The sequence below is a fragment of the Physeter macrocephalus genome, chromosome 7 (genome assembly GCF_002837175.3).
Source record: "Physeter macrocephalus isolate SW-GA chromosome 7, ASM283717v5, whole genome shotgun sequence".
Classification (NCBI taxonomy): Eukaryota; Metazoa; Chordata; class Mammalia; order Artiodactyla; family Physeteridae; genus Physeter; species Physeter macrocephalus.
In genome coordinates, this window is record NC_041220.1 from 81,190,527 (window position 1) to 81,217,336 (window position 26,810).

Consider the following 26,810-nt stretch of genomic DNA (forward strand, 5'->3'; position numbering starts at 1 on the left):
GCTGTCCTTGTTTATAAATTAGAAGGCTGAAACCCAGAGAGGGCTATTCATCCTAAAGGTCAGATCTGCACAGGTGATCACGGTGTCAAGAGTTTGAACTACAGGGACAGAGTCAAAGCCTTTCTTGGCAAACCAACCTAGTCTCCTCCTCATCTGTAATTTAATAGTCTAGCTGTGTAAATTGAAAGAAACATCAAGGGTCACTAAAGCTCAGTCTGGGAAAATTAGAAGCACTTTTGAGTTAAGACACACAGACACATATGTTGCTATATTTTAATCACAATCAGACATTAACATGGCACAAAACACTCCATCTATCTCTTTGCTGTTCCAAATCTCATGAACTTAAAACATGAATTTGACACAAGCAGTTTTAAATAATTATTTTGACCAGACTCCCCAATCCCAAAGGAGACTAAAAAGTAATAACGTGGGCTTCCCTGGTGGCGCAGTGGTTGAGAGTCCGCCTGCCGATGCAGGGGACGCGGGTTCGTGCCCCGGCCCGGGAGGATCCCACATGCCGCGGAGCGGCTGGGCCCGTGAGCCGTGGCCGCTGGGCCTGCGCGTCCGGAGCCTGCGCTCCGCAACGGGAGAGGCCATAACAGTGAGAGGCCCGCGTACCGTAAAAAAAAAAAAAAAAAAGAAAAAAAAAAAGTAATGTAAAAAAATTAAGGTCAAGGTGTCCTGATATCGCAGCTAACGACTAACCATGTGTTTACGGCGGTTCCTGCTCCACCCTGAAAGCTGCTGGGCTTCACCCTCGGTCCAACAAGTGGTTAGTTATTAGTTCCCTGGGTGATTATCCCTGAAGGTAAACCATACATTAGGCACTTTAAGTGGGGGTAGTTACCTTTCTCGGGTTGGGTACAACGTTTGGCTCTCAAAAGCAAGATAGAGAATTTATAGTCAAACAGAATGCTCTGTGAATCTGTGCCCTTGGGATTAAGCGCTGGGATGTCAGCGCATTCTCAAGGACATCTGCACCCGATGTTCTGGGGGAGTCGTGCGGGGTGCCGAGCAGGCTGTTTAATGTCTGCACGCGCTGTGGACACGAGCACTGTGGCCCACTCTGACTTTTATTCTCGTGTCTCGAGTTTTAGCCCATCTAGACGGTGGTACTCTCCCTATTTAACAAGCGGTGTGGCCCAGGCGCTCACAGCCATCCGGACAGGTGCTGGGTGTCAACCACCGGTAAGGCTGCACCCATCAGCGCTGCCGTCATCAGCTCTGTGTCTAAGGAGCAAACCCAGCCCCATACGCCCAGCGCAACGCTGGCTGGCTTCCTTGCCGGCGCAAAGCCGCTTCCCTACTCTGCCTCATCCACATCTTCTCCCGCAGTAGCGGCCTCTAAAGCGGCCAGGGCTTCGGCCACCTCCGCGTCCTCATCCGCCGTCTCCCCACTCGCATCTCCAGGGGAGCCCTGGCTCTCCTCCCACCCGTTTCTCGAATCGACCACAGGCACGTCCTGAGCAGGATCCTCTTCTTTAAAGTATACACTTAGAACTTCAGTTACCACGGCCTCGTTTAACGAATCCCAGCTTCTCTTCACGGAGAAGGGCATATTCAAACCACGCTCCCCCGCCGCCCTGGGGTGAGCGCCCTGCCGGGGCTCCTCCTCTGTGTGGCTCTCGAAAAGGCAGTCCTTTTCTTCGCGATCAACGTGATCAGCGTCGTCGTCGGCGGAGCCCCACAGCTGAGGGTAATCCGGGGCGGGTATCTGGAGGACGTGGTCTGGGACTTCCCAGGTGGGAGGCCCTGCCGCGCAAGACGCGCTGGAGTCGCCCTTTCCGATGACACGGGTCTCTCCTGAAGCCAGCAGCACGCAGTCCGGTTGCCTGGCACTTCCTCCTTCAAGGAAGGGCCGAGTCGTGTGATCCTTGTTTGTGGCACTGGCCCAGGAGCCCCTGTCCCCCTGAGGGCACCCGGGATCGCCAGCGAGCTGCAGGGCAGCAGCGGGGCCGAGGCCATTGACGGCCCCGCCAGTCTTCTCAGCGCAGGGTCCCCCCGCCGTGTCCCCCGGGAGAAGCGGTCCTTGGGGCGGCCCGCGGGGCTCCTGCGGGGCAGCCGTTTGGCTCCTCCTCGCGGTCCTCCTGGAGCTCTCGCTCGGAGGGTCATCCTTGTGCACCAGCACTTCGCGGCTCTGTTTGCCTTTTAACTTAACGGCATCGTCTTCATCAAACTTGCAGCTGTTTACTTCGTTGACGTAACCAGGGGAGGGCACTTGAACTGGATCGAAGAGATAGCTGGGGTGAGAAGAAGGGAGACTAGTCGGGTTAAGTATTAACTTTATTAATAACTAACTTTCATTATTAATATTTCTACTACAGGCTCTGCTGTTTTCTACGATTCCTGTTAATTTCCGTGATTACTCTTTTAAGTCTATATGTGTGCCTCATTAAATAGATATACTTGGTATAAAAATGTTCTACCAACTGGAAATAGATCTTAAGAAGGGATTCAGGGCTTCCCTGGTGGCGCAGTGGTTGAGAATCCGCCTGCCGATGCAGGGGACACGGGTTCGTGCCCTGGTCCGGGAAGATCCCACATGCCGCGGAGCGGCTGGGCCCGTGAGCCATGGCCGCTGGGCCTGTGTGTCCTCCGCAACGGGAGAGGCCACAACAGTGAGAGGCCCGCATACCGAAAAAAAAAAAAAAAAAATCCAGACCTCGTGTTCTTTTAAATGACATTAAAGTGGTTCCAAACTCTTAATTTCCTGGCAATGGTGGTCATGCCCCAAGCTGGGTAAATGCATTGAACCCATGCAGGGTGTTTAAAGTGCTTGCATGGTAATCACAAATTCCTCCATTCGGATGGGACATTTTGTTCAATGTTACCTTTGTAGCATTTTACAGCACCTGCACCCCATCTGGATTACTTTTTGTTATCATCTGGAAAAAAAGGCATAAAAAGGAGAGAACAGAGTGAAGGACATTTTATTTTATTTTATTTTAAAAATAAAAAGTGTGCATTTTATTGTAGGAAGATACATTAATTCTTTGAAATCAGAGTGAAAGGGTTGCACGATTTAATTCTATATAAATGACTGAATATACAAAGTGTCAAATATAAACAGTAGTGTAAAATAAATTGGCAGAAATAATTATTCAACCAGTAGCAATACTTAAGACTACCATTTGAAAGATCTTCTATAAACAAAGAATGAAAAAATACTGTTATAAGGTTTTACAGCACAGGTAATGAATTCCATCCTAATTCATTACCATTATACTTCTTCAGTATTAGTGGACCCACATTATCTCCAGTCAATTCGTTGTGTTTATCGTGTGAACCATCACAGGCAGGAAACGTCTTAGAACGCCAACACCTACAATTAGCTGCTTTAGTAAGACACAGATCTTCAATGTTTATTTCATTCACCACTTTGGGATTTTCCTTTTGCATTTTAAGATTAATCAAGTTATCCCTTCTGCTGCTTTTTCTTCGGGAGGAATGGACGAACCGCAAGGTACTGCAAGTACACCGAGGAAAGGCAGTAACCAAAGCCATTCTGAAACTGTGAGCCGGGCGATCCCGGTAATGCTCTCGGGGACTGGGAGCTGCTTAAGATAACGCGGGGAGCTGCATCTTCAACATGCGTTCCGCGGCCTCCAGCACCTTCCCGGCCAGCGGCGCCCGCTCCTCTCCCGGCCCCGCCGGCGGCCCCGCCGCTCTCCGGCCGAGCTTCGGGCGCTTGCGCGGAGAGCCGAAGCAGCAGGCGGGCGCTCTCGGCCTGGACTGGGCCGGGGAGGCTGAATGACATTTTAATAGGAACTAAGTTTGCTTTTTCTTTCCTAGATACACTCAAAGTTAGTAGAGTCACAATTTTTGGCAAAAGGATAACGTGATTCAGGGAGGGCACTGGTTACCCGGAATACCTTCACGTATCTAAAATCACCGATTCAGAGTTCTCAAACATTTATTTACACTTGTCTCTTGTGCCAGACCTTTCCCCAACCCTGGGAGCTGTGCCATCTCCACTTTGCAAATGAGGAAAAAACAGGTTGACGAATGCTAGGGAGAGAAAGGTGGGACTGAAAAGGCCCTGTGCGTTTTCTCTTTCATTGCCTTCCACAGGGGACATGGACTTCACCAGGGTGCAGCCCCCGTGCGGCAGCAGATGGTGTCAGAGAGTGGAGAGGTTTCGGCGCCAGGGGATTAGCTACTCAGTATTAAAAGATGTCAGGATACGGCAGCTGATCTATACGTTCCACGTTACAGACCTGAGGAGGTTAGAGCTGGAGAGATCACCACAAGCTTTGCTTGGACTAAACTGCTCCTGTTTTGCTTTTCCCACCACGAGTCCCATCCCGGCTACGACCCACGGACTCCACTCTCTGGCAGTTCAAGGACACGCCCCTTCGGGCTTGCTGGTGGCACATGGACTCCTGTCTTTGCTTCTTTCATTTCCCACCTGCCCTCTGTCCCCTGGCCTTTCCCAAGTTGCGTTTTTTCCTCATGATTGCCCTCTGAATAAAACCTTCTCTTCATGTAAAGCTGACCACACTGTTCTGGTCTTTTCTGTGAAAATCCTAAAAATTAGTATGGAAGAATCTTTAAGTCATCTTCCACCTCTAACAGCTACAACCTTTAAGAAGACAAGCCAGTGACAGAATCTAAAGCCCTAGTCCCTTTGTCTCCATAAGATGCGTATGCTAGGGAGAGAGAGGGATCGCTCATGGTCAGCTGTGTCACTGCTTCCTCTGTTCTCTCTCCTTCCTTTCAATCATGGATGAATTTCCCAGGATGCTACTTCATAAGACTTTAACCACAGAGAAAATTACTGGTACCTTTTAAGAAGTATAGACTAGTTGGTTGGTTAGAGGAAACTAGATTTAGATTTACCAACCCCCCCCCCGCCCCCTGCAAAGATATCCAACATCCACATCCTAATCTCTGGAACTTGTGACTGTTACCTCATGTGATCAAGAAAGAAAGTCTTTGCAGATGTGATTACAGATTTGAGATGGGGAGATTGCCTGGATTATTTGGTTCAGGTCCCAGCTCTGCCGTGTAACTTTGGGCCTCAGCTATTTCATCTGTAAATGGGGATAACGATGCACCTACCACATAGCATTGTTGGAGATTATATGAGTTAATATTCATAATAAGCATATACTTATTACTCAGCTCTGTCTGGATACAGCATGTTTAAAAAAAAAGACGGAAGCTTTGCACCTAAGAAAGAAAGAATCTAGTTGTCATGACATACATACACATATGAACAAGAGCATTAACAATACCAAGTAATATTTGTTTCCAGAATAAGGGCCAGATGGTATATTTCTATCAACTGTGGCACCAACTGAAAGACACACCCCCCAAGTGCAACAAGAGTTCCACAGAGAGAGAAATCATTGGTGACTTCGACAGCAATATGTGTACAACCTTTTCCTTTTTCAATGCACTCTCAATGAAATTACCCCATTTTCCAAGCCCAGGATTTTGTTTCCAGCCTCTGCTCCCCACTTATGTCCATTTGCTGCAAATAATTTACATATCAGCTGGATAAACAGGTTCAAGAGGCCCCTGTGCGCTTCCTCCCCACCATCAGCCCCTCCCCTCCCCGCTTGCGCCCTCAAAATCTGGCGCATTTCCTTGCTTGCAGTACCTTTGTTTATCTTGGAATCTGTTTTTAAAAAGTCAGGAGGATAGGAGGCAAGAAAAAAAAGTCAAAGAAAAGAAAAAAAGGGCTTTGGAGTGTTTGAGAGAGGGGCAGACTACAGGTCTTAATAATGTAATTGAAGCAATCCTGAGATGTGAATTATTGAAAAATGTCAGGCAGGTGGGTTCCAGAGTCGTAGGTAGGGAAGGTTTTCTTCTGGAAAGAAGAAAAAACGAAAGAGGCTTGTCTTGAGCGACACCTGGCTTTCCCAGCGTCTCTGAGGCTGACCAAGGTCATCCTGACCCTGAGGCACCCTCGCCAAGCTGGCTGGCTGTCCCCACCCTCTGCTGCTGTGCTGTGGCTACACAAGCAACGTGCCCGGAAGTGAGATTACTGCTGAGATTTAAGAGCCCAACTCCAGAGCCTCTGCTTCCCTGTTTCTAGGAGAACTGACATGTCATCTGTGGCTTTCACCACCCACCCCTTTCCCTGGAAAACCACAGGATCTGTATTTTTCTTCAAAGCCATGTAGTTATAAAAGGTGTTTTGATGACTCTCCCCCTTTCAAGTCAAGTTTCCAGCCCCCCGCCCTCCGCCCTCCGCCGCCGCTGCCTCCCTTTAGGGTGCACTCCCTGGGGTTCCTACAGACCTGGTCTCGTACTGAGGGCCACGCTCTGTGCCTCTCTCTCCCCAGCCCAGCGGAGGCAGCCTCTTCCTGGTTAGAGGTCCTGCCCTCTCTCACCACCCTGTGTTTTCCTTCCCCAGCGACATTCCTTCTCTCAATGAGATAGGCTCCAACATCCAAGGTTGGGTGACCGCTAACGAAAAGGGTGGGGGGACTAATGCATTTACACCCAACCCCTGCCTGCCTGTGTCTACAGTGACTCTTCTTTCTATGATGATTCCTAACATCAAACCTGATCTGTTTCTCTTTTCATGTGTCCCTGCCACACCACAGATTGCTTTTAGCGAGGCGGTCTCCCATCTCCAGGTGCAAAAAGGAAATACTCCAGGTCCAGCGTGGCACACGGACATGGGGAAAAAATATATGCTCTTTTGAAGTGAAACGGAATTCAAAACGGGCAGTCTGTCTCTTTCTCTCCCCCCTCACTTTGACAACATCTGGCTTAAAGGTGAGAACTCAGTTTTCTGGGGCCCTTTATTATGGAGCAGAATCAGAATTTGCTTTCTCTTTGGAGTGTAAAAGAGCAACAGAGAAGCAAAAGGCAAAGCCTTAGCAACCACCATCTGGTTTGCACAGGAGAAAAGCAAACACCATTAGGATGGTGTGTCCACCCACTGCTGGCGCCTGCCTGCTCCTGGACTCCTGTGTTGGAGGTTGACTCTTGTCCTGTGTTTCGTGTGTGTTTGAAGATGGGCATGCTAAAGCCCCATCAGTTACTAGTCAAGTCCCCTTGTGGGAAAATCTGGTTTCACAAGGGAGTTAGTGATGAAGGCAGGGAGAAACGGGGAGACCGGGGGGAGGCAGGAGTTTTGCAACCAGACAGAGAAATTGACTGAGTATCCATCAGGAAGTCAAGGAATATAGAAAAAGCCTCAACCCAGTCGGAAAGGGCTGCCTTTGAATAGTGATGATCTTAAAGAATGACAGGGACAGGTCAAATGGACACAGGACCAGCTTGCAGGGGTTCTACTGGCCAAATACGGAACAACGTGAACATCACAATATATACGAACATAAAGGATTATAATCCATTGAATAAAACAAGGGTCTACGAATCCTTAGGATATAAATCTAAAAAGGGGAAAGCTCTGACTTACAAGTAGACAGTCAGCTAACAAACACACAAGGAATAATGGAACTAGAGAAATCACCATTTGACAACCATCACAGTAACAGTTGAGGTAAGCAAGAATCATCAACAGATGCTGAGACCAGCGGGTGAAAACTTGAGGAGAATGGGATATTTAGTCTCAAAGTAGCTCCCCACCACACGCTTAGGGGTAAAACAGTATCCTTACAGTGGAGAAACCTGGTTCACAGCACCTAAATCAAATAATCAAGGGTAACATCGTGAGTAACGAGACCAGTCAGCAGCCTCGGATGTGATGCCCTGAGAACTCGGAGTCACTTCTGTGATTTTTTTCTACCAAAAGAGTATAATCTGGATTGAAGCAGGAGGCAACATCAAACCCAAATTATGGGCTATTCTGCAAAACAACTGGTCTGTACTCTTTAAAGAAATGTAACTTTATGAAAAACAAAGACAGACTAAAGAACTATTCCAGATTAAAGGAGACGGAAGAGACACGACAACCAAATGCAATCATGATCTTTTTGTAAGAGGTCATTATTGACACAACTGGTGAAATCTGAATAAGGTCTGTAGATTAGGTAGTAGTATTAAACCAATGTAAATGTCCTGATTTTGATGATTGTACTGGAGTTATATAAAAGCATGCCCTTGTTCTTAGGAAATTCAGAGTGAAGTATTTAGGAGTAGACGGGCATGGTACCTGTAACTTATGAAAACGATTCAGGAAAAAGATTGTGTGTGTATGTGTAGAGAAAGAGAGAAAAATAAAGCAAATGCTAACATTTGGGGACCGTGACTGTATGAGGGTCCTTTGTACTTTTCTTGCAACTTTTCAGTAAGTCTGACATGATGTCAATATCAAAAGTTAAAAGGAAAAAAAAAGTGGGAAGTTTAAAAAAAAAAAAAAAGGCACTAATCTGATGTCAGTTCTTGTTTTGCTTGTCCCCGGGCTAGGACCCATTACCTACAGGAAACCATTGCTATTAAGCTATTCCCTATAAAGAAGCACATGGAAAAAAGTCTTGGAAAGGAGCTCATCAAAAGCCCACTGGCCTTTCTGGATTTAGCTGTCATTCTGAGTATGTACTAAAGACCTTTCCTCAACATCCAGCCCCAGGCACTAGAACACTGAAGGCAAAGATGCTTCCTGTCCTTGGGCTGCCCCATCTCAGAAGGGGACTTATAGTCTAGGGCATTGGTGTTCATCAGCTGTCGGCCTCCCTTACTGAACACAAGCCCCTGGCAGGCAATGCCTAATCCAGGGCAGCATCCAGCTCGCTTGGAGCACGTCACACCTGTTATTCAAATGAAGGAATGACTGGTGAGCGACAGGTCCGAATGAATGAATGGTGAGTATGAGCTTTTATAAATTATTCCAGTAGAAGGTCTACCTTTTCCATGATCAAATCTCACTCCACCCAGTGGTCCAAAACCAAAAGCCAAGTGCATGACACGAGCTGAGAGAGATGGGAGGAACCGTGGTTCCTCTTCCCAGCTTGGGAATTACAGTTATGTAATTCCAAGGGTCAAGGACACCCTGCTTCGAGGGCTCTCTCTAGTCAATGAATGAGCTTTCAGAGCAGCTGCTGGCAAGTGGTTTGAGTTGACAGAAGTTGGAGTGTTTGGAAGAGACACAATAAAATTAAACATTTAAATTTCAACTCTGTTTTGAAAAACCAACTTGCCAGTGTTTAGAAAACAGTCCAGGATTTCACCTTAATCTGGCCAGCAGGTGAAGTTGAAAAATATGTAGTGAGTCACTTCTGGGTACTGACCTCTTAGACCCAAGAGGATTGGATAAAAATAACTCCCACACACTGAAGAAACCACCAGGTGCTTTATAAAAGAAATTAAAGACTGCCTGCCCAACTCCATAGACAGTATTGAATCTATAGTGGAAAAAGGACAAGAAGATAATTCTTGACTACTACCCAATCTCTTTCCTCAGCAGAATCATATCCTCCTTTCCGGGAAGGCTTTGAAAACTCTCCGGGACAAAATTTTCTGGTGTGTTCCCTTTTCTCCTAAAGAGGTTGAACTTTAGTTCAACTTTGGAGAACTGGAAAGACTATAAGAAGACTGTTATTATTATCAGCACCATCAAACAGTCCATTTGATGCATTCCCAATAGTCAACGTGCTACCATATATGTATCAGCATCACTTAGAACTGGGTTTCATGGAATATTTGTGCAGAGGGGTGTTCAAACCCCTGCCAAAGGGTTCCCTGGTCAAACAGGTTTGGAAACAGCAGAGATGAAAGATGAACACATTCATAGTTATGAAAAAGAGCGATTTCACCTTGTTTAACCCAGTATTTTCCAAAATTATTTGACCACAGAACTTTTTTTTTTCCCCATAAAAGATAGTAACAACCAACAGAACTTGTGTTTTGTGGAACTCTGGGAAAAACATGACAGTCCTAATTATCAGGAGGGGTTTTACGCCCCAAACTAATTATTGCCAGGTGGTGGTTGGTGTTTTGGTGAACTCAGCCAGGCAAAGTCTGCGTCAGGTGTGAGAAATCCACCTTCCAGCAGTGGCTTCATCATCAACCATGTGGATGTGGGAAAGTTGTGTAATCTCCTGATTCCTCAGTTTCTTTATCTGCCCAATGAGTCCATAACATCAAAGCTCTCTTCCAAATCTAACAATCGAAAGGGTGAATCAGAGAAGGAAGGCTCCTCCCCTCATGACCCTCTCTCTGACTTGGCTCACACACCCTTATCATTGAACACCGAGACAAGGCAGGCACCAGTATCACCGTTTTGCAGGTGGGGAGCTCTGCTCAGTGGTGTGTGAACTACCCCATCCCAATACTGATGGGCTGCATTCGGGTCCCAAGTCCACAGTCACCCCAACCCATGATCCTGACTGAATGCACAAACCTTCTCCTCCTGTTTCCTTCCTTCAGGCCCCAAGTTCTCATCTCATTCCCTTAGGTCTGCAGCTCTTTGAAAGGTCTCCTTGGCTTCTTTGCCATAGGGTCCTGCTGACCAACTCCCTGGAGCCTTGAGATGGGGAGAGTGTGTGTAACAGCAACTTCCCTGGGAGGGGCGAGGACTCAGGTCAGGGGGGCTCTGAGGGAGGAGGAGGTGCACCTGATGGACCTCCTTCACTGGGGTGCGCTGGGGGAGAGAGTGTGTGTGTGTGTGTGTGTGTGTGTGTGTGTGTGTGTGTGTGTGTGTGTGGCAGGGCTGGGGTATGTGCGTGAGGCGAGACGTATAAGCATCTGAGAAGATTTATCACACCAGCAAGTCAGCACAGTGGTTAAATGAGTAATTTAGGGCCAGAGTTGTGGGTTCCAATTCTACCTCCACCATTTATTAGCTTTGTGACCTCTAGGCAAATTTCTTAGCCTCTGTGACCTTTAGCTGTCTAATCTGCAAAATGGGAATGATAACAGTTCCTGCTTATCAGGATTGTTTTGAAATTTAAATGAGATAAAATATGTATGGCATTTATTGTAATGTTTGGCATCCTGCCAGTACTTATTAATGATTACAAGTAGTTAACATTTGAGTGTTTAATAAGCATCAAGTACTGTTTTAAGAAATTTCATTTCTTAAATGAAATTTAAAATTGAATGAATTGAATTGAATGAATCTTAGATTATTACTTTACAATAATCCTTTAAGGTGGAAACCAGTAATTATTATTATTATTATTTTGGCCGAACCGCGCAGCTTGTGGGGTCTTAGTTCCCTGACCAGGGAATGAACCCAGGCCATGGCAGTGAAAGCGCCGAGTCCCAACCACTGGACCACTACGGAATTCCCTATTATTTTTTTAATTGAAGAGTAGTTGATTTGCAATATTACATTAGCTTCAGGTGTACAGTATAGTGATTCAATATTTTATAGATTGTACTCCATTTAAAGTTATCACAAAATAATGGTTATATTTCCCTGTGCTGTGCAATATATCCTCATTGCTTATCTATTTTATACATAATAGTGTTAATCCCATACCATTGTCTTGCCCCTACCCCCTTCCTTCTCCCCACTGGTAACCACTAGTTTGTTTTCTGTATCTGTGAGTCTGTTTCTGTTTTGCTATATTTGTTTATTTTTTAGATTCCACATATATATGATATCATATATATCATATTTGTCATATGATATATTTATATATCAGTATTTGTCTGACTTCTTTCACTAAGCATCATACTCTCTACGTCCATCCATGTTGTTGTAAATGAGTAAATGTAAATTTCATTCTTTTTTTATGGCTGAATAATATTCATTATATATATCACACCTTCTTTATCCATTCTTCTGTTGATGGACACTTAGGTTGTTTCCATATCTTGGCTATTGTAAACAGTGCCGCTATGAACATTGGGGTGCATAGATATTTTTGAATTAGTGTTTTATTTTCTTTTTTGGATATACACCCTGGAGTGGAATTGCTGGGTCATATGGTAGCTCTATTTTTAATTTTTTGAGGATCTTCCATACTGTTTTCCATAGTGGCTGCACCAATTTACATTCCCACCAACACTGCACAAAGGTTGGGAGCCAGTATTTTATAGATAAGTAAATGGACATAAAAGTTAGAAAGTGGTACAGTGTGGCTATTATTAATGCTGTTGTTATTGTTTTCATTATTATTAATGCTTCCTGATTATATATTACTTATTATATAATATTTATATATTTCATATTATATTAATATAATCCCTCTTGTAGGTTTTGTTGTTTTCTGAGTCCACTGCATTACACAATAAGAAGCAGCTTGTGATCCATTAGCTTTTGCAAAAGGGAACTGGAGCCTCTTGATTTGGGCTCTGATAGAATTTCATAGGTGTAGTTTCATCTATTGGCCACCAGATGGAAGTATATAGTGGTTATTTAATTTAATTTCAAGGGAAGGACTTGGTATGGGAAAGGCCTCAAACACAGAATTAAAGGCACAAATAGTGTAGGTGCTTTGCCATGTGGTGAAGTTAGGGAGTAGGTGATGTGGTAAATATTCAGACAATTATTGTGTTCAGTCCTGGTGGCCATGGCACCACCTTATGGCAGGGTTTCCTCCAGCTCTGGCTGGGCATGGGATTTATTCTGTAGTCTGGCCAGACCATGGCGGGGTCAAAAAACTCTGGCAATTCTATAGACGCCTCTTTTCACACAAATGGGATCTGTCTTTCTGGACAATAATTCTGTGGAAGAGGCTTCAGGAGGAAGGAGCCTATGGGGTGTGGAGGGGTTCAGTTTCTCCCGTGTTAGCTCTGATGCTGCTGGGCCTGCCCGTTTCACTTCTCCTTCCCTATATGGCCATCCCTGTGCTGCCCCAGGCCCCGTGGGCTGCCTATGGTGTGAGCTGGTCTTGGGGCCCCACCTTCTGGATGAGGGTAAGTGGCCATGAACTAGGAGGTAAAGCTAAGCTATAAAATAAATATGGCTCAATTTGAAAGTTTTTGTGGAAGAAGCCCATTATTTTTAATTTAAAATAAATTCAGAATATTGTGTTTGAAAAGGCAAAATTTGCATGAATTATTAGAATTAAACAAAAGGCCTTTTTTTTTTTTTTTTTAGAGAGGAAAGTGAATGTAAAGAAGGGAAAAAAACCTGATATAAGCACGTGACAGTAGCTATAACAGAATAGAAGAAGATAGGGAATAAGACAGAAATTCTGTGAGGGTTGTTGAATAGAGTTATCATTCATCTTTTTGTTGTTGCTGTTGTTTAGTTTAAAAAACTACTGATAGCAGCAATTATGCCTACATAGTTTATTTAAATTTTGTGAGTTTTTTACACTTATCTGCAGTAATATTTGTGTAAAAAGTCAAGTATCCATTTATACTTAGTGCTGATACTAAGCTCTCTATTCTGTGTCATTGATCTACTTTTGCCAAAACCACTGTTCTTATTACTCTAGGTTTGCAATATGTAGTAACAGAGAAAGTTCTTCTATCTTGTTTTCTTAAAAGATGTTTTTGGATATTTTTAGCTCTTTGCAATTTCATATAAATTTATTTTTTTAAATTTAATTTTATTTATTTTTTTATACAGCAGGTTTTTATTCGTCCTCCATTTTATACACATCAGTGTATACATGTCAGTCCCAGTCTCCCAGTTCATCCCGCCAGCACCCCCACCCCCCACCGCTTTCCCCCCTTGGTGTCCATACATTTTTTTCTCTACTTCTGTGTCTCAATTTCGGCCCTGAAGAAAATTTCAAATTCTGTTGGTAGCTTATGGTCAGCCCTCTAGACCAGTTCCCTCTTCCTGTACTCTTGGTGGGAACAGTTCTAGGGAAAGTTTGAGAAGCTATGTCCCTATTCTCTGGACTGTAAATTCCTGGGAGTAGGCTCCTGTCTGGATCAGATGAGATGGAGCTCACTATTGAATAAAGACTAGGGTGTATGGGTGACAGGGGTGAGGATCCTGGTGAGCACTTTGAGAGGCAGAGAGCACGGGGTGCATAAGGCATCCTCCCGGGTCTGTGTGGGCAATAACTCGCATTTCTAACAAGTTCCCGGGGTACTAATGCTGCCCTCTGGGGACCACACTTTGAGAGTTCCTGCTTTAGGGCTTTATGGAAATGAAGGCAGGCAGGCCTCTTTGTTTTGCTATGTTGCTGGTAGGTCTAGGTGAGCTCTACTTAAAGGGGAAGGACTAACACCCTAAGAACGCTGTGGCTTGGGCAGTTCCTGGCAACAGTGAGGTGGCTACATTACCACTGGTCCCTTTTGGTGACTGATGATCTGGCCCAAACCAAGTTGGCCGAAACTAATACCTGTAGTCACTACTGCCAATTGCACTCCCAACTGGTGCAGTTTACAATCCTGTTAAGTTTCTAAAAATTTTTTCTGTTTTTCAGAATTTGCTTTTTAACAGTTTTTAATTTATGTTCTTTTATCCTTCTCTATGGGCATCATAACAGGAAAAAGTTAAAAATAAACCACGTGTCCAATAATAGGGGATCAATCTGGACAACCTAAATGTTTACTAACTGAGGAATAGATGAAACAAACCCAAGACATTGGGCTGGCCCACTGCCTGTCTGCTCTTAGACGGGTCCCTGCCCCTTGCTCACTGTTTCCCAAGGCACCGTAAAGCTGACGAACCCTTGCCCTCTGGATCTGGGTAGTCCCACCAGTGGAAGGTGCTGGTGGAAGACTAGAGGGGGAGCATGGGGGATGTCAGGGTATGTTTCCCTTTCTCTCTACTTTGGACAGTATGCTGTTCATCCTAGTAGTGGCCAAATCTCCTCCACAGCAATAGGTGCCCAAGAGCCCCACCCTCCATGGTGCCAGATAGAACCATGGTGCCTCACCATGGCTCCAGCCATTGCCCCAGCATCTGGTTCTGTGTCTCATCCTGGGGTGGTAATGTCTCCCTGCCTTGACCATCTCTGTGTTGCCTCACCATCTCATTTGGTTTCCCAGCTCTTCCAATACCCACATAGCCCACTGATTATAACGTCCCTCTGTCTGAAAGGAAGAGTTCCCATTCCTGGCTGGACCTTGCTTAATACTAATAATATCCTGGTCAAAGGCTTTCTAGCTAAGTTATTAAGTAATATACAATAACAGTATTGGACTCTGCAAAAATTGGTATTATCTATTGTTTAAGTTGCTGCTTGTTGCGTACCTGACATGGGAGGGGTGTCCACAGTGGCTGGGGAAGGGACTTTAGCCCCTCCATCAACTCCATCAAGTTCTCTTCCCTTTCCCACCCAAAATCAGTCTGTTTGCTGTGTAATGTAACTTCCAGACAAGTCTCCTATCTTCCCTTCCAAGCTCTTAAACTCTTCCTACATATATTCTAAAACTGCCACTGGAGAAAGTATAGGGGACACATGGACCTTCGCACTATTTTTAGTAATCTCGTGAAAGTACTCAACATCATTCACGCGTGTGGGTGACAGTGGTTAATATATGTTTCGATGTTACTCACGTCTGCTAAAATACGAAGGGTATCTCCTATTATTCACATGGGCACCTGGCCGTATTAACCCATTCCCCATTATCACTGTAGTGGCAGGAAGTTTATTTTTAATATGCCCCTAAATCCTTCAGCGAGTCTCTAATTCAACAGTGTAAGACAAATATCTAAAACTCTTAGAGTTGGTAATCCAGATATCACCATGTGCTTATCAACTGCTTTTGAAGTATGCCTTGAGGAAGTCAGGCAAATTATCACAGACAGCTCTGAAGTGAAAGAGACAGAGAGCTCAACTAATCACGTACACAACCTCACTTAAAATGACAATTTATCATCAATGATATGGGATTAGGAATTTACCCTGAATTCTACTACTTGGGTAGAATCTTGTTCACTGATGAACCAATATACCATATCATTGAAAACCAAACCAAACCAGACCATTATCAGGGATAAATGACCACAGCACCAAGATTCAGACCCAACTGAAGATGGGGGCAGGCCATGACCTTCAGGGAATATGAACAAGTACACTTTGGAGAATCTTCAGATGGTACAGAGTTTATTTGAGAAGAGGATTTTAAAAATTTGAAGTGAAGATGACGTGTTTTCACTTAACACGTGCAGTTCTATGTCTTTTTCATGTGGGATTCAGTGGCCCCCTTCCTTCATACTCTTGACCACCATAGTAACCGTATCATCTGACAAAACTCATCTCAACTCAGCTTGGTGGGCTGATCTTGACTCTGGCTGATTGGAAGCTCAGCGTCACCAATCTTTAGTAGGGAATCTGCTTCAAAACATCCGAGACACCCTTGCATCAGTGCGTGATTGACTTCATTTTTACGGCCACGTTAACAGAAGGACTGGTCAAAGTACATGTATAAAATCATATATGGGTTTAGAAGAAAAGGAGGAAGAATTTTAAGATCCAGGACACAGAAGACAGTCTGTCTATTGTAATTAAGGGAGTGGGCTCTGGAGTCAAAATCTGGACTGGCCTGTTCTAAGCTGGATGATCTGGAGTAAGCTGCTTAACTTCTCTGAATCTCAGCTTTGCCAACCATTAGACGGGAAAACAGTAACATCTAATTGTGCAGGGTTCCTATGAGAATCACATGGCTCACACACGTGATGGGCAAAGTATGACTGGCAAGTAGTAGGTTCTTAGTAAATGTGGGCTGCTCTCATCTTCATGGCCATCGTCTATGAGAATATTATGTAACCACTGGCTTAATGACTTTTAGACACTGTGAATAGAAATGGGTGATGTTCTGACCAAATTCTCCCTGAAACCCCATGGGAATTAGGCATGTCTCCAACGTTGATAAGCAGCCTTATCTGGGAGGTGGGAGAAATCTGGAAGAAACCTGAAGCATTTAGAAAAAGTTAAGTTCTGGAAATGATGAGGAAGTTGCAGAGGAGGCGACGTGGAGAGACGTTTATATAACACAGTCTTGTAAAGCTATAAATAATGATAGCTTTAAAAGCAAGCACAGCTCAGGGCTGGATGCTTGCAATGAAGTAGTTCTGGGTAATTCCCGGTATCCTAGATGTCCAAACCTCAGCGAATCTTAGAGAACATCCTACCACCCAACCACCTTACTTTATAAATGTGCTTCTGGACTCAAGGCTGGAAGCATGGACTGGTCAGAGGACAAGAAAAAACAGATTGTCCCATGTTTGCAGAAAACCCTGTATGTGCAGAATTGGGTCACCAATGTTTCTTTGAAGTACAGTAAAAATAATTTTTGCACTTGAAAAGACTGAGCATGGTTCTGAGGTCTCAAATATCCCTGAGCACTTAACTGAGGACAAGACACTCTGCTAGTAACTAGGACACAAAGAGGTAGAGATCTCTGCAGTTTGTTAAAGGGCTCACCACCCATCATTCATGCACCAAATGTTTCCTGAGCACCTATTATGTACAGGTACTGAACTCGATTCCAGGGAGCTGAAAAGAGTTCACAGTCTAGCAAGGAAGACAGACATATAAATACATGACTAACAGAGTATTAAAAGTATGAGATTAAACTATGTCATGCAACACGTTACATAAGGCAAGGAGCACCTGAGTAATCTTGGGAAAAGATTGGAGAAGACTTGTGGCCACAGGTGAGCAGATAATGGGGCTGGTGGGGTTCCGGACCACATTCCAGGGGATGCTACCACTTACACTCTCTTTCTTAGTAAGCCCACTCTTTTCTCTATGTGTGCACTACCCTTGCCTTGTCCTAAAACATTATCACTTTTTTCTTACCTGAATTTACCGCAAAATCCTCTTGTCTCCTGCATCCACCTGTGTCTTCTAAAATAATACATTTGCCACATGGAAGTCACATGATTTAAGACATAAATCTGAATCTTATCATTTCCCCAGGCCTAAGACTTTTCAAAGGTGGCTAAGACCCTCAGGATATTTAATAACATAGAATAATGAACATGATGATAAAAACAGCAAACTTACACAGATCTTCCCATGTACCAGGCGTTAATCCACGTGCTTTATGTGTACAATTGGTCCTCATTATTTGTGGATTCCATAGTTGTGAATTTATCTACTGGCTAAAATTTAATTGTAAGTCCCAGATGAATAATTGCTGTGTTTTGGGGGTCATTTTTGGGCATGTGCAGAATGGTGAAAAATTGGAGTGGCCTGAGGTGCACGTTTCTAGCTGAGCTCAAACAAGGTAACACTCAGCCTTCTTGATTCAGTCCCACATTGTAAACCTTTCAGTGCGAAGACTTGTATGGGTCGTACCATTTGTCCCGTTTTAGAACTGTATCCCCTAAACAACAAAAGTAAAAAGGAAATAACAGAATTCTACTCAAACCTGAATGAGTCAGAAAGAATAGACTTTGCGGATTGCTCTGTCTACTGGCTTTAATGTTTCAGGTAATAAGAACTGTAGTGGAAGACCGAATAATATAAAATGTAATGGAAAGTGGAAAGAATAGACTTTCTTCCCAAGGCATAAAACAAAGAACAGCTTACCTGTTGTGGAGATTGTCCATTAGGTTTCTCTAGAAGTTTAACTTCTCTTCCTGCAACCAAAAAAAAAAAAGAAAGTTGAAAACTGAGGTCTACAAGTTGCCTCCTTTTCACAGCCAAGTTGCATCTTGAAAGCCACAGCAGAAAGCATTTCCTGAGGGGCCCAGGCAGTGATGTGTGGGAAGAGAGTTCCTGGCCTAGAACATTTAGCCCAGGCAGGCAAGGGCTTTGAAATTTGCCAGCCTGAGTTTGCAGCCCAGCTCCTGATACTCAATTAATGATCAATTAACAATTTACCCAAATGTCAGTGTTTCATCTATAACATATTATAGTGAGATTTAAATGGCACAACAGGAAAGCTGCTTATCACATGCTAGGCATGTTGGAATTGTTCAATAACCAGAAGCTATTGTTAGTTATTGCTGTTGATAAACATTACGTGACAATACACCTCTTCTCTGATGGGTAAAGTTTCAACTAAGCAGAAAAATAATTCAAGGAATTTACTTCTTGGAGACATATCAAACAATCAAAGTTTCAATGAATATATGCATAATAGTTCAATAAAATACTTAATTTAGAAAATAGCTTTGCTTATAATGAAAATAACGAGGTATAGAATTTGAGAAAGTAAAGCAAATGTTCAGATTTTTACCAACTTCTCTGTGATTATTAGAATAATTCACTATACATAGACAAAACTTTTTAGAGAAATGCTCTTAGCCCACTCCCAAGTAAACTACATTTGGGGATAATGAATTCTGCCTTAAATTTATCATATAACATTAGAATGGTTATATCCTTTTGGAAATTCACTTTCATATTCTGTCAGCAATGTCTTTTCACTCAGTATTACTTCTTACTGCTTAATAATTCCTTAAAATCTAATACATTGCTCAAATGTCACATGAATTCTGTTATTCTTAATTTTTACCAAGTACTTATAATTCAACTCAAATATTATTTGAAAAGGAAGACACAAGAAAGACAAAGTCCAGGCCTTCAGCGAGCTAGCCATCTATTGGGAAGGGCAAGGAGACAAGAAAAGGTTAGGTTACAAATCACTAAAATATTAGGCAGGGTGCACATAATGCCATCAAAGGAACACAAGGGCTGAGGGGGTTCAGGATTGGGAGGTTGTGTAACTGGGCTGACAGCACCTGAACTATGCATTCATAGAAAGATGGGAAGAACTGTGGCAGACAGAAAAATGATGATGGTGAAGCATGCAGGGAGGGCCTTTTAGGCAGAGGGCATGTGACAAAGAGAAGTCAGGAAAGGATGGGGTATTATTTAGTCACCAGATAATTCACCCCCTACTGTGTGTCAGGCAGCACTAAACTGCAGCGAATGGAACACCATGCTGTGTGCCCTGCAGAATGACAGTCCTATGCGCGGGAGAGTGAATATTCTGGATTGGCTGGTGTTTAAAGAACTTGGAACTTGCCATGTGGTTGGTAGACAGATATTACAACTTTCCTACAAGTGTTTTGTAGGAAACCAACGGGATGTGGCAATTCGGAGTTACAAGTGAGAACCTCCTTAGAGTGAGGGATGATGGACCTTTGAAGAAGGAGCATTTAAACTGGGACCCAAAGAATGAGATGGAGCCAGGCATGCAAAGAGTAGCTCTCAACAAGCCACTCCCCTTTAAGAAGGCTTAACTGGCTCTGCATTGCCTACCAGTCTTTAATGTCCCCAGCTAAGCATTCAAGACCTGCCACAATATGGTACCAACTGGCCTTCCTAGATTATCCCTGAAACTCCTCTAGCCACTACTATTTCCAGCCAACCTGGATTTTTCACTGTTTTCTAAACCTGTCTATATACACTTTTTCTTATTTCTATACCTTTGCACATATTGTTCCCCCCAGTTGGCATGCCTCCATGCCCATTGGTATTTTGCAGAATTCTACTGATCCTTCAAAACTCCATGAAGGTTTAAAAAAAATCCCACCTAAAGGTAATTACTCCATTCTTTTAATTTCCACAGAATCTTTAACTGTTTGGATGGCTCTGATCACTTTCTGCCTTGGATTACAGTGTAGGTACACCTCGTTTCATTATTATTTATTATTATTTACTTATTTTTGGCTGCATTGGGTCTTAGTTGTGGCACACGGGATCTTCTGTTGCGGTGCGCGCGGGCTCTTCATTGCAGTGCATGGGCTTCTCTCTAGTTGTGGCGTGCGGGTTTTCTCTCTCTAGTTGTGGCACACGGGCTCCAGGATGCGTGGGCTCTGCAGTTGTGGTGCATGGGTTCCAGAGTGCGTGGGCTCTGCAGTGTGTGGCATGCAGGCTCTCTAGTTGAGGCGCACAAGCTCAGCAGTTGTGGTACATGGGCTTAGCTGCCCTGCGGCATGTGGGATCTTAGTTTTCTGACCAGGGATCGAACCTGTATCCCCTGCATTGTAAGGTAGATTCTTTACCACTGGACCACCAGGGAAGTCCTGGTACACCTCGTTTTTTTTTTTTTTTTTTTTTTTTTTTGCGGTACACCGGCCTCTCACTGTTGTGGCCTCTCCCGTTGCGGAGCACAGGCTCCGGACGCGCAGGCTCAGCGGCCATGGCTCACCGGCCCAGCCGCTCCATGGCATGTGGGATCTTCCCGGACTAGGGCACGAACCTGTGTCCCCTGCATCAGCAGGTGGACTCTCAACCACTGCGCCACCAGGGAAGCCCAACACCTCGTTTTATTGTGCTTCGTAAATATTGCATGTTTTTCTGTTTTGTTTTGTTTTTACAAGTTGAAGGTTTGTGGCAACCCTGCGTTGAGCAAGTCTATTGGCACCATTTTTCCAACAGCATTTGCTCACTTTGTGTCTTTGTGTCAAATTTTGGTAATTCCCACATTATTTCAAATGTTGTCATTATTATTATATTTGTTACAGTGATCTGTGATCAGTGATCTTTGATGTTACTATTGTAACTGTTTTGCAGTGCCACAAACCGCAGCCATGTGAGACAGCGAACTTAATTGATAAATGTTCCTGTGTTCTGACTGTTCCACCAACCAGCTGTTCCCCGTTCTGCCCTTTTCAGGCCTCCCCATTCCCTGAGACACACAGGATTGAAATTAGGCCAGTTAATAACCTTACGGTGGTCCCTAAGTGTTCAAGTGAAGGGAAGAGTCACACGTCTCTCACTTTAAATCAAAAGCTAGAAATGATTAAGCTTAGTGAGGCAGGCATGCCAGAAGCTCAGATAGGCTGAAAGCTAGGCTTCTTGCACCAGTTAGCCAAGTTGTAAATGCAAAGGAAAAGTTCTTGAAGGAAATTAAAAATGCTACTCCAGTGAACACACGAATGATAAGAAAGTGAAACAGGCTTATTGCTGATATGGAGAAAGTTGTAGTGGTCTGAGTAGAAGATCAAATCAGCCACAACAGTCCCTTAAACCAAAGCCTAACCCAAGGCAAGGCTCTAATTCTCTTCAATTCTGTGAAGACTGAGAGAGGTGAGGAAGCTGCAGAAGAAACGTATGAAGCTGGCAGAGGCTGGTTCATGAGGTTTAGGAAAGAAGCCGTCTCCATAACATAAATGTGCAAGGAGAAGCAGCAAGTGTTGATGTAGAAGCTGCAGCAAGTTATCCAGAAGATCTAGCCAAGACACTTAATGAAGGTGGCTACACTAAATACCAGATTTTTTTTTTTTTTTTTTTTTTGCGGTACGCCGGCCTCTCACTGTTGTGGCCTCTCCCGTTGCGGAGCACAGGCTCCGGACGCGCAGGCTCAGCGGCCATGGCTCACGGGCCCAGCCGCTCTGCGGCATGTGGGATCTTCCCGGACCGGGGCACGAACCCATGTCCCCTGCATAAGCAGGTGGACGCTCAACCACTGCGCCACCAGGGAAGCCCCAGATTTTTAACATAGATGAAACAGCCTCACATTGGAAGAAGATGCCGTTTAAGACTTTCACAGCTAGAGAGCAGTCAATGCTTGGCTCCAAAGCTTCAAAGGACAGGCTGCCCCCCTTATTAGGGGCTAATGCAGCTGGTGACTTTAAGGTGAAGCCAATGCTCATTTACCATTCTGAAAATCCTAGGGCCCTCAAAAGTTATGCTCAATCTACTCTGCCTGTGCTCTATACATGGAACAACAAAGCCTGGATGACAGCACATCTGTTTACAATATGGTTTGCTGACTATCTTAAGCCCACTTGTTGAGACCTACTGCTCTGAAAAAAAGATTCCTTTCAAAACATTATTGCTCATTGACAATGCACCTGGTCACCCAAGAGCTCTGATGGAGATGTACAATGAGATTAATGTTGTTTTCATGTCTGCTAACACAACATCCACTCTGCAGCCCATGGATCAAAGAGTAATTTTGACTTTCTTGTCTTATTATTTAAGAAATATGATTTGAAAGGCTGCCATAACTACCGTAGATAGTGATTGCTCTGATGGATCTGGGCACAGTCAGTTGAAAATTCTGGGAAGGATTCACCATTCTAGATGCCATTAAGAACATTTGTGATCCACGGGAAGATGTCAAGATAGCAACAAACACAAGAGTGTGGAAAAAGTTGATCCCAACCCTCGTGGATGACTTTGAGGGGTTCAAGACTTCAGCGGAGGAGAGGGTGCAGAGAAAAGGGAACCCTCTTACACTGTTGGTGGGAACATAAATTGGTGCAGCCATCATGGAGAACAGTATGGAGGTTCCTTAAAACACCAGAAATAGAACTACCATACGACCCAGCAATCCCACTTTTGAGCATATATCTGGAGAATACTCTAACTCAAAAAGATACATGCACCCCAATGTTCATTGCAGCACTGTTTACAATAGCTAAGACATGGAAGCAACCTAAATGCCCATCGAAAGAGGAATGGATAAAGAAGATGTGGTACATACATACATATATACATAATATAATACAAAATATTATATACACACATATATAATACATATATATGTATATATATTATATATGTATATATATACAATATATAATACATACATACATAATATGCTACACATACTAATATATACTATATATACTATACTAATACATACTATTCAACCATAAAAAATGAAATAATGCCATCTGCAGCAACATGGATGGACCTAGAGATTATCATACTAAGTGAAGTAAGCCAGACAGAGAAAGACAAATATCATATGATATTGCTTGTATGTGAAATGTCAGACAAAGACAAATATCATATGATATCACTTATATGTGGAATCTAAAAAAAATGATACAAATGAACTTATTTACAAAACAGAAAATGACTCACAGACATAGAAAACAAACCAAAGGAGAAAGGGAGGGGAAGGATAAATTTGGAATTTGAGATTAACAGACACAGACTACTATATATAAAATAGATAAATAACAGGGACCTACTATATAGCACAGGGAACTATATTCAGTATGTTGTAATAACCTATGATGGAAAAGAATCTAAAAAAGTATATATATATATACACACACACACATACACACACACGTATAACTGAATGTACACCTGGAACACTGTAAATCAACTATACTTCAATAAAAAAAAAATAATGAGAGAACAACAATAAAACGGTCTTGGAAATTAAAACAAGACAGCAAAAATGAATATTTCAATGGAGAGTCTAGAAGAGAAACATGAGGAAATCTCATATAAATTCACAAAGGAGATAAAGACATGAAGAATTAAATAGAACTGACATAAAAGTAAAGCTCCTACAGGCTTTAAGAAAGAAAAAACTGATCATATACAAAGAGCTGGGGATCAGAATGGTTTTAGACTTCTTAAACACACACACACACACACACACACACACACACACACACACACACACACACACACACGTTATTCTAAACTTGGCCAAACTACCAATGAAGTGAGAGGGTACGATAAAGACATTTTCAGATAAGAAAGGTCTCAAAAATTTTACCATTCATATACCTTCCCCTCCTGGGAAGGAGGCTATTAGAAGATGTAACAAACAAATGAGGTAGTAAACCAAGAGCGGAAGGCAAGGAATACAGGAAATAGGGCATTAAACACAGGAGAGAGACAAAAGTAACTCCCAGGACGATGCTGATGGGAGATCCCAGAATGCCAGCAACGTGCACAGCCTGGAGGACAGCTCATTCTGACTGGAGAAGATGAGAAGGCTCTGGGCAGTTTTCTTTTAAGAGATGAAATTCATAGAATCACTGAAGTGTCCCAAAGAGAAAGATATATACAATAGGGAAAGACTTTGGGGTCAAATCAGTGGTAAGGATGTAGAATACTGAACAGATGAAAAAAACGAGCCATTTGTTACCTCCAGAGAAAAAGATGTTCAGGAAAGGAAATATAATTCCCTACCTGGCTTAGCTGTGAACTGCATTTACATAGTTCTAATAAATACTAGTTATTCATCTAACTGGAGGGGGGCGTTCAGTAGGGAGTGGGAACATTTCTTATGTGTGCTAGGGCAGGGGGTGGAAGCTGAACCATCTTTTACCACCCTGGAAGATATAATGTCTGAAACACACACACACACACACAAAAAAAATCAAGAAATGGCAACAGAAACATTCATTTAGAGAAACTGAGGCAAATAACCAAAATAATCAGTGAAAGAAGTGATTTCCTTTGAGGAAAGAAAGATGTGCTCACGAGTAAGCAGTCTGGGCTTTATCTGAAGATCTGGGAACCAATTTAGTCCTAAGAGCAAAATCATGAGAAAGGGTAAACCAGATGATAGCAAGCAATAACAATGATGCTTTTGAAAAAAGCTGACTCCCATCCATTTATTTAACCTACGTTAATTATTTAAGGCCTAGTACCATGGGCCAGGTCATGTGCTAAAAAGAGATGATTTAGCAGGATGAACTGCTTACAGCCTGGTGGGGTGGGCAAAACAAAAACAAATAATTACGATCCCGTGACATAATAGAGCTTAGAGGCAAAGCATCATGAAAATGTGGGGACCAGCAATCAACCTGTCAGAATATGCTAGAGCCACACAGCCCAATATGGTAACTACTAGCCATAGGTGGCTATTTAAATTACTAAAAATTAAGTACATTAAAAGTTCAGTTCCTTGGTTACACCAGCCAGCCACATTTCAAGTGCTTGAAAGCCACATGCGGCTAGTGGCTATCGTATCAGACAGGGTAGACACAGAACATTTTTCTCATCACAGGAAGTTCTGTTAGACGGTACTGGTCTACAGGTTCTTAAATGGTGATTTTTATAGGGTTTTCAAGTACATCAAACCCCTGAAGGGATCACATTCCATGGGTCTATTAGTAAGTAGAGCCTTGCTGAGTTTGATATTTAACTAGTTATCTGTACACGGAGTGGAATTTTTACTCCAAGTTTAGCTTTCAATTGGAGCCACCGGTGGAACTAGAAATGGGTCTTTCTTACATGTCCTGATACTGTTTGACCACAGATGTTGGGGGCAAGTGCTGCTGGTGACAAATAGTCTTTGAGCCTTTGGGAAAGCACTTTTGTGTCATGAAAAGAGGGGAGAGTTCTGGAGAACTCAGAAACTCCTGAGTTTGAATTTTAGCTCCACTACTTATAGGTAGAGGAGGGCTGCGAACGCCATGCTCAGGGCCCCGCTTGATGAGATTTGCAGTTCACAATAATAACTGGCGGCAACACGTGGGACTCAGTAGAGGCGGCCGAGGGGAAATGAGCCAGACTGTGACTTACCCACAGACAGGTTTTCATTCAGAACTTACACCATACAGTCCATCTCTGTTGCCTTCTTTAACTTCTATGAGAAGAAAAACAGTTTCTCCCCAAGTGGAGTTAAATTCTAAACATGATAAGCCTGAGTTGGCACCAACGCTGGTTGCCAGAATTAACTTTTCCTTGTAATTTGTAAATGCATTCAGGCTTGTTTTCGGGTTTCCTTTTATGGACTTCCCCCCACCCCCACGCCTCAAGCAGGGCCAATATATGAATAGAAAGAAAAGATCTCCAGCTGGGCTCCTTTCTCCGAACTAGCTTTGCAAGCTTTGCAGCATCTTCCTTGGATACGATTCAGCTGGGGGCCTTCCCTGTATTCCAAGAGGAATTCCTGCGTCCTCACACAGGGGCCCTTTGTTGTCTGAGGTTATGAGAAGCTAACCACTAATTTGCACAAGGAAATATCTTTTCCCAGTGCGAAGTAATGATCAAAGAGGAATGCCATTTAAACCAAGGGAAAACAAAACCATGATTGATATCTAGAATCTCTATGGAAAAAAAGAACGACCCTAGTTACTTCAGTAAATCACGGTCATCTGCAGTATAAAGTGTAAAATTCACTCATCTATTGATGGATTTTAAAGTTTAGTCCTTGGTACAAAGTCTAAGTACTTTTTTTAAGTATAAAAACTTTTTTTTTTCTTTTGCAGATGCTCTGCTCATAAATATCTCCAATCTTTTCCAAATGCTTAAAGAACTTTTCTCATTAAAAAAAGATGTTTGGGGGGCTTCCCTGGTGGCGCAGTGGTTGCGCGTCCGCCTGCCGATGCAGGGGAACCGGGTTCGCGCCCCGGTCTGGGAGGATCCCGCGTGCCGCGGAGCGGCTGGGCCCGTGAGCCATGGCCGCTGGGC

The 26,810-nt window shown here is 43.5% G+C and overlaps 1 protein-coding gene and 1 pseudogene across 1 annotated transcript in view; both read right to left on the reverse strand.

The window, feature by feature from the left end:
- Nucleotides 1–610: 610 nt before the first annotated feature.
- PGCKA1 (PDCD10 and GCKIII kinases associated 1) overlaps nucleotides 611–26,810 on the reverse strand; it is an 88,471-nt gene continuing 62,271 nt past the window's right edge. Inside the window, exons 3-5 of the mRNA XM_007113411.4 lie at nucleotides 18,267–18,316; nucleotides 2,835–2,888; nucleotides 611–2,243 (exon numbers count right to left, since the gene is read on the reverse strand). Coding sequence (XP_007113473.2) covers nucleotides 1,307–2,243; nucleotides 2,835–2,866 — 969 coding nt within the window. The 5' untranslated portion in view covers nucleotides 2,867–2,888; nucleotides 18,267–18,316 and the 3' untranslated portion in view covers nucleotides 611–1,306. The remainder of the gene's footprint in view (nucleotides 2,244–2,834; nucleotides 2,889–18,266; nucleotides 18,317–26,810) is intronic.
- LOC102975961 (CDGSH iron-sulfur domain-containing protein 2-like) lies at nucleotides 3,184–4,379 on the reverse strand (annotated as a pseudogene).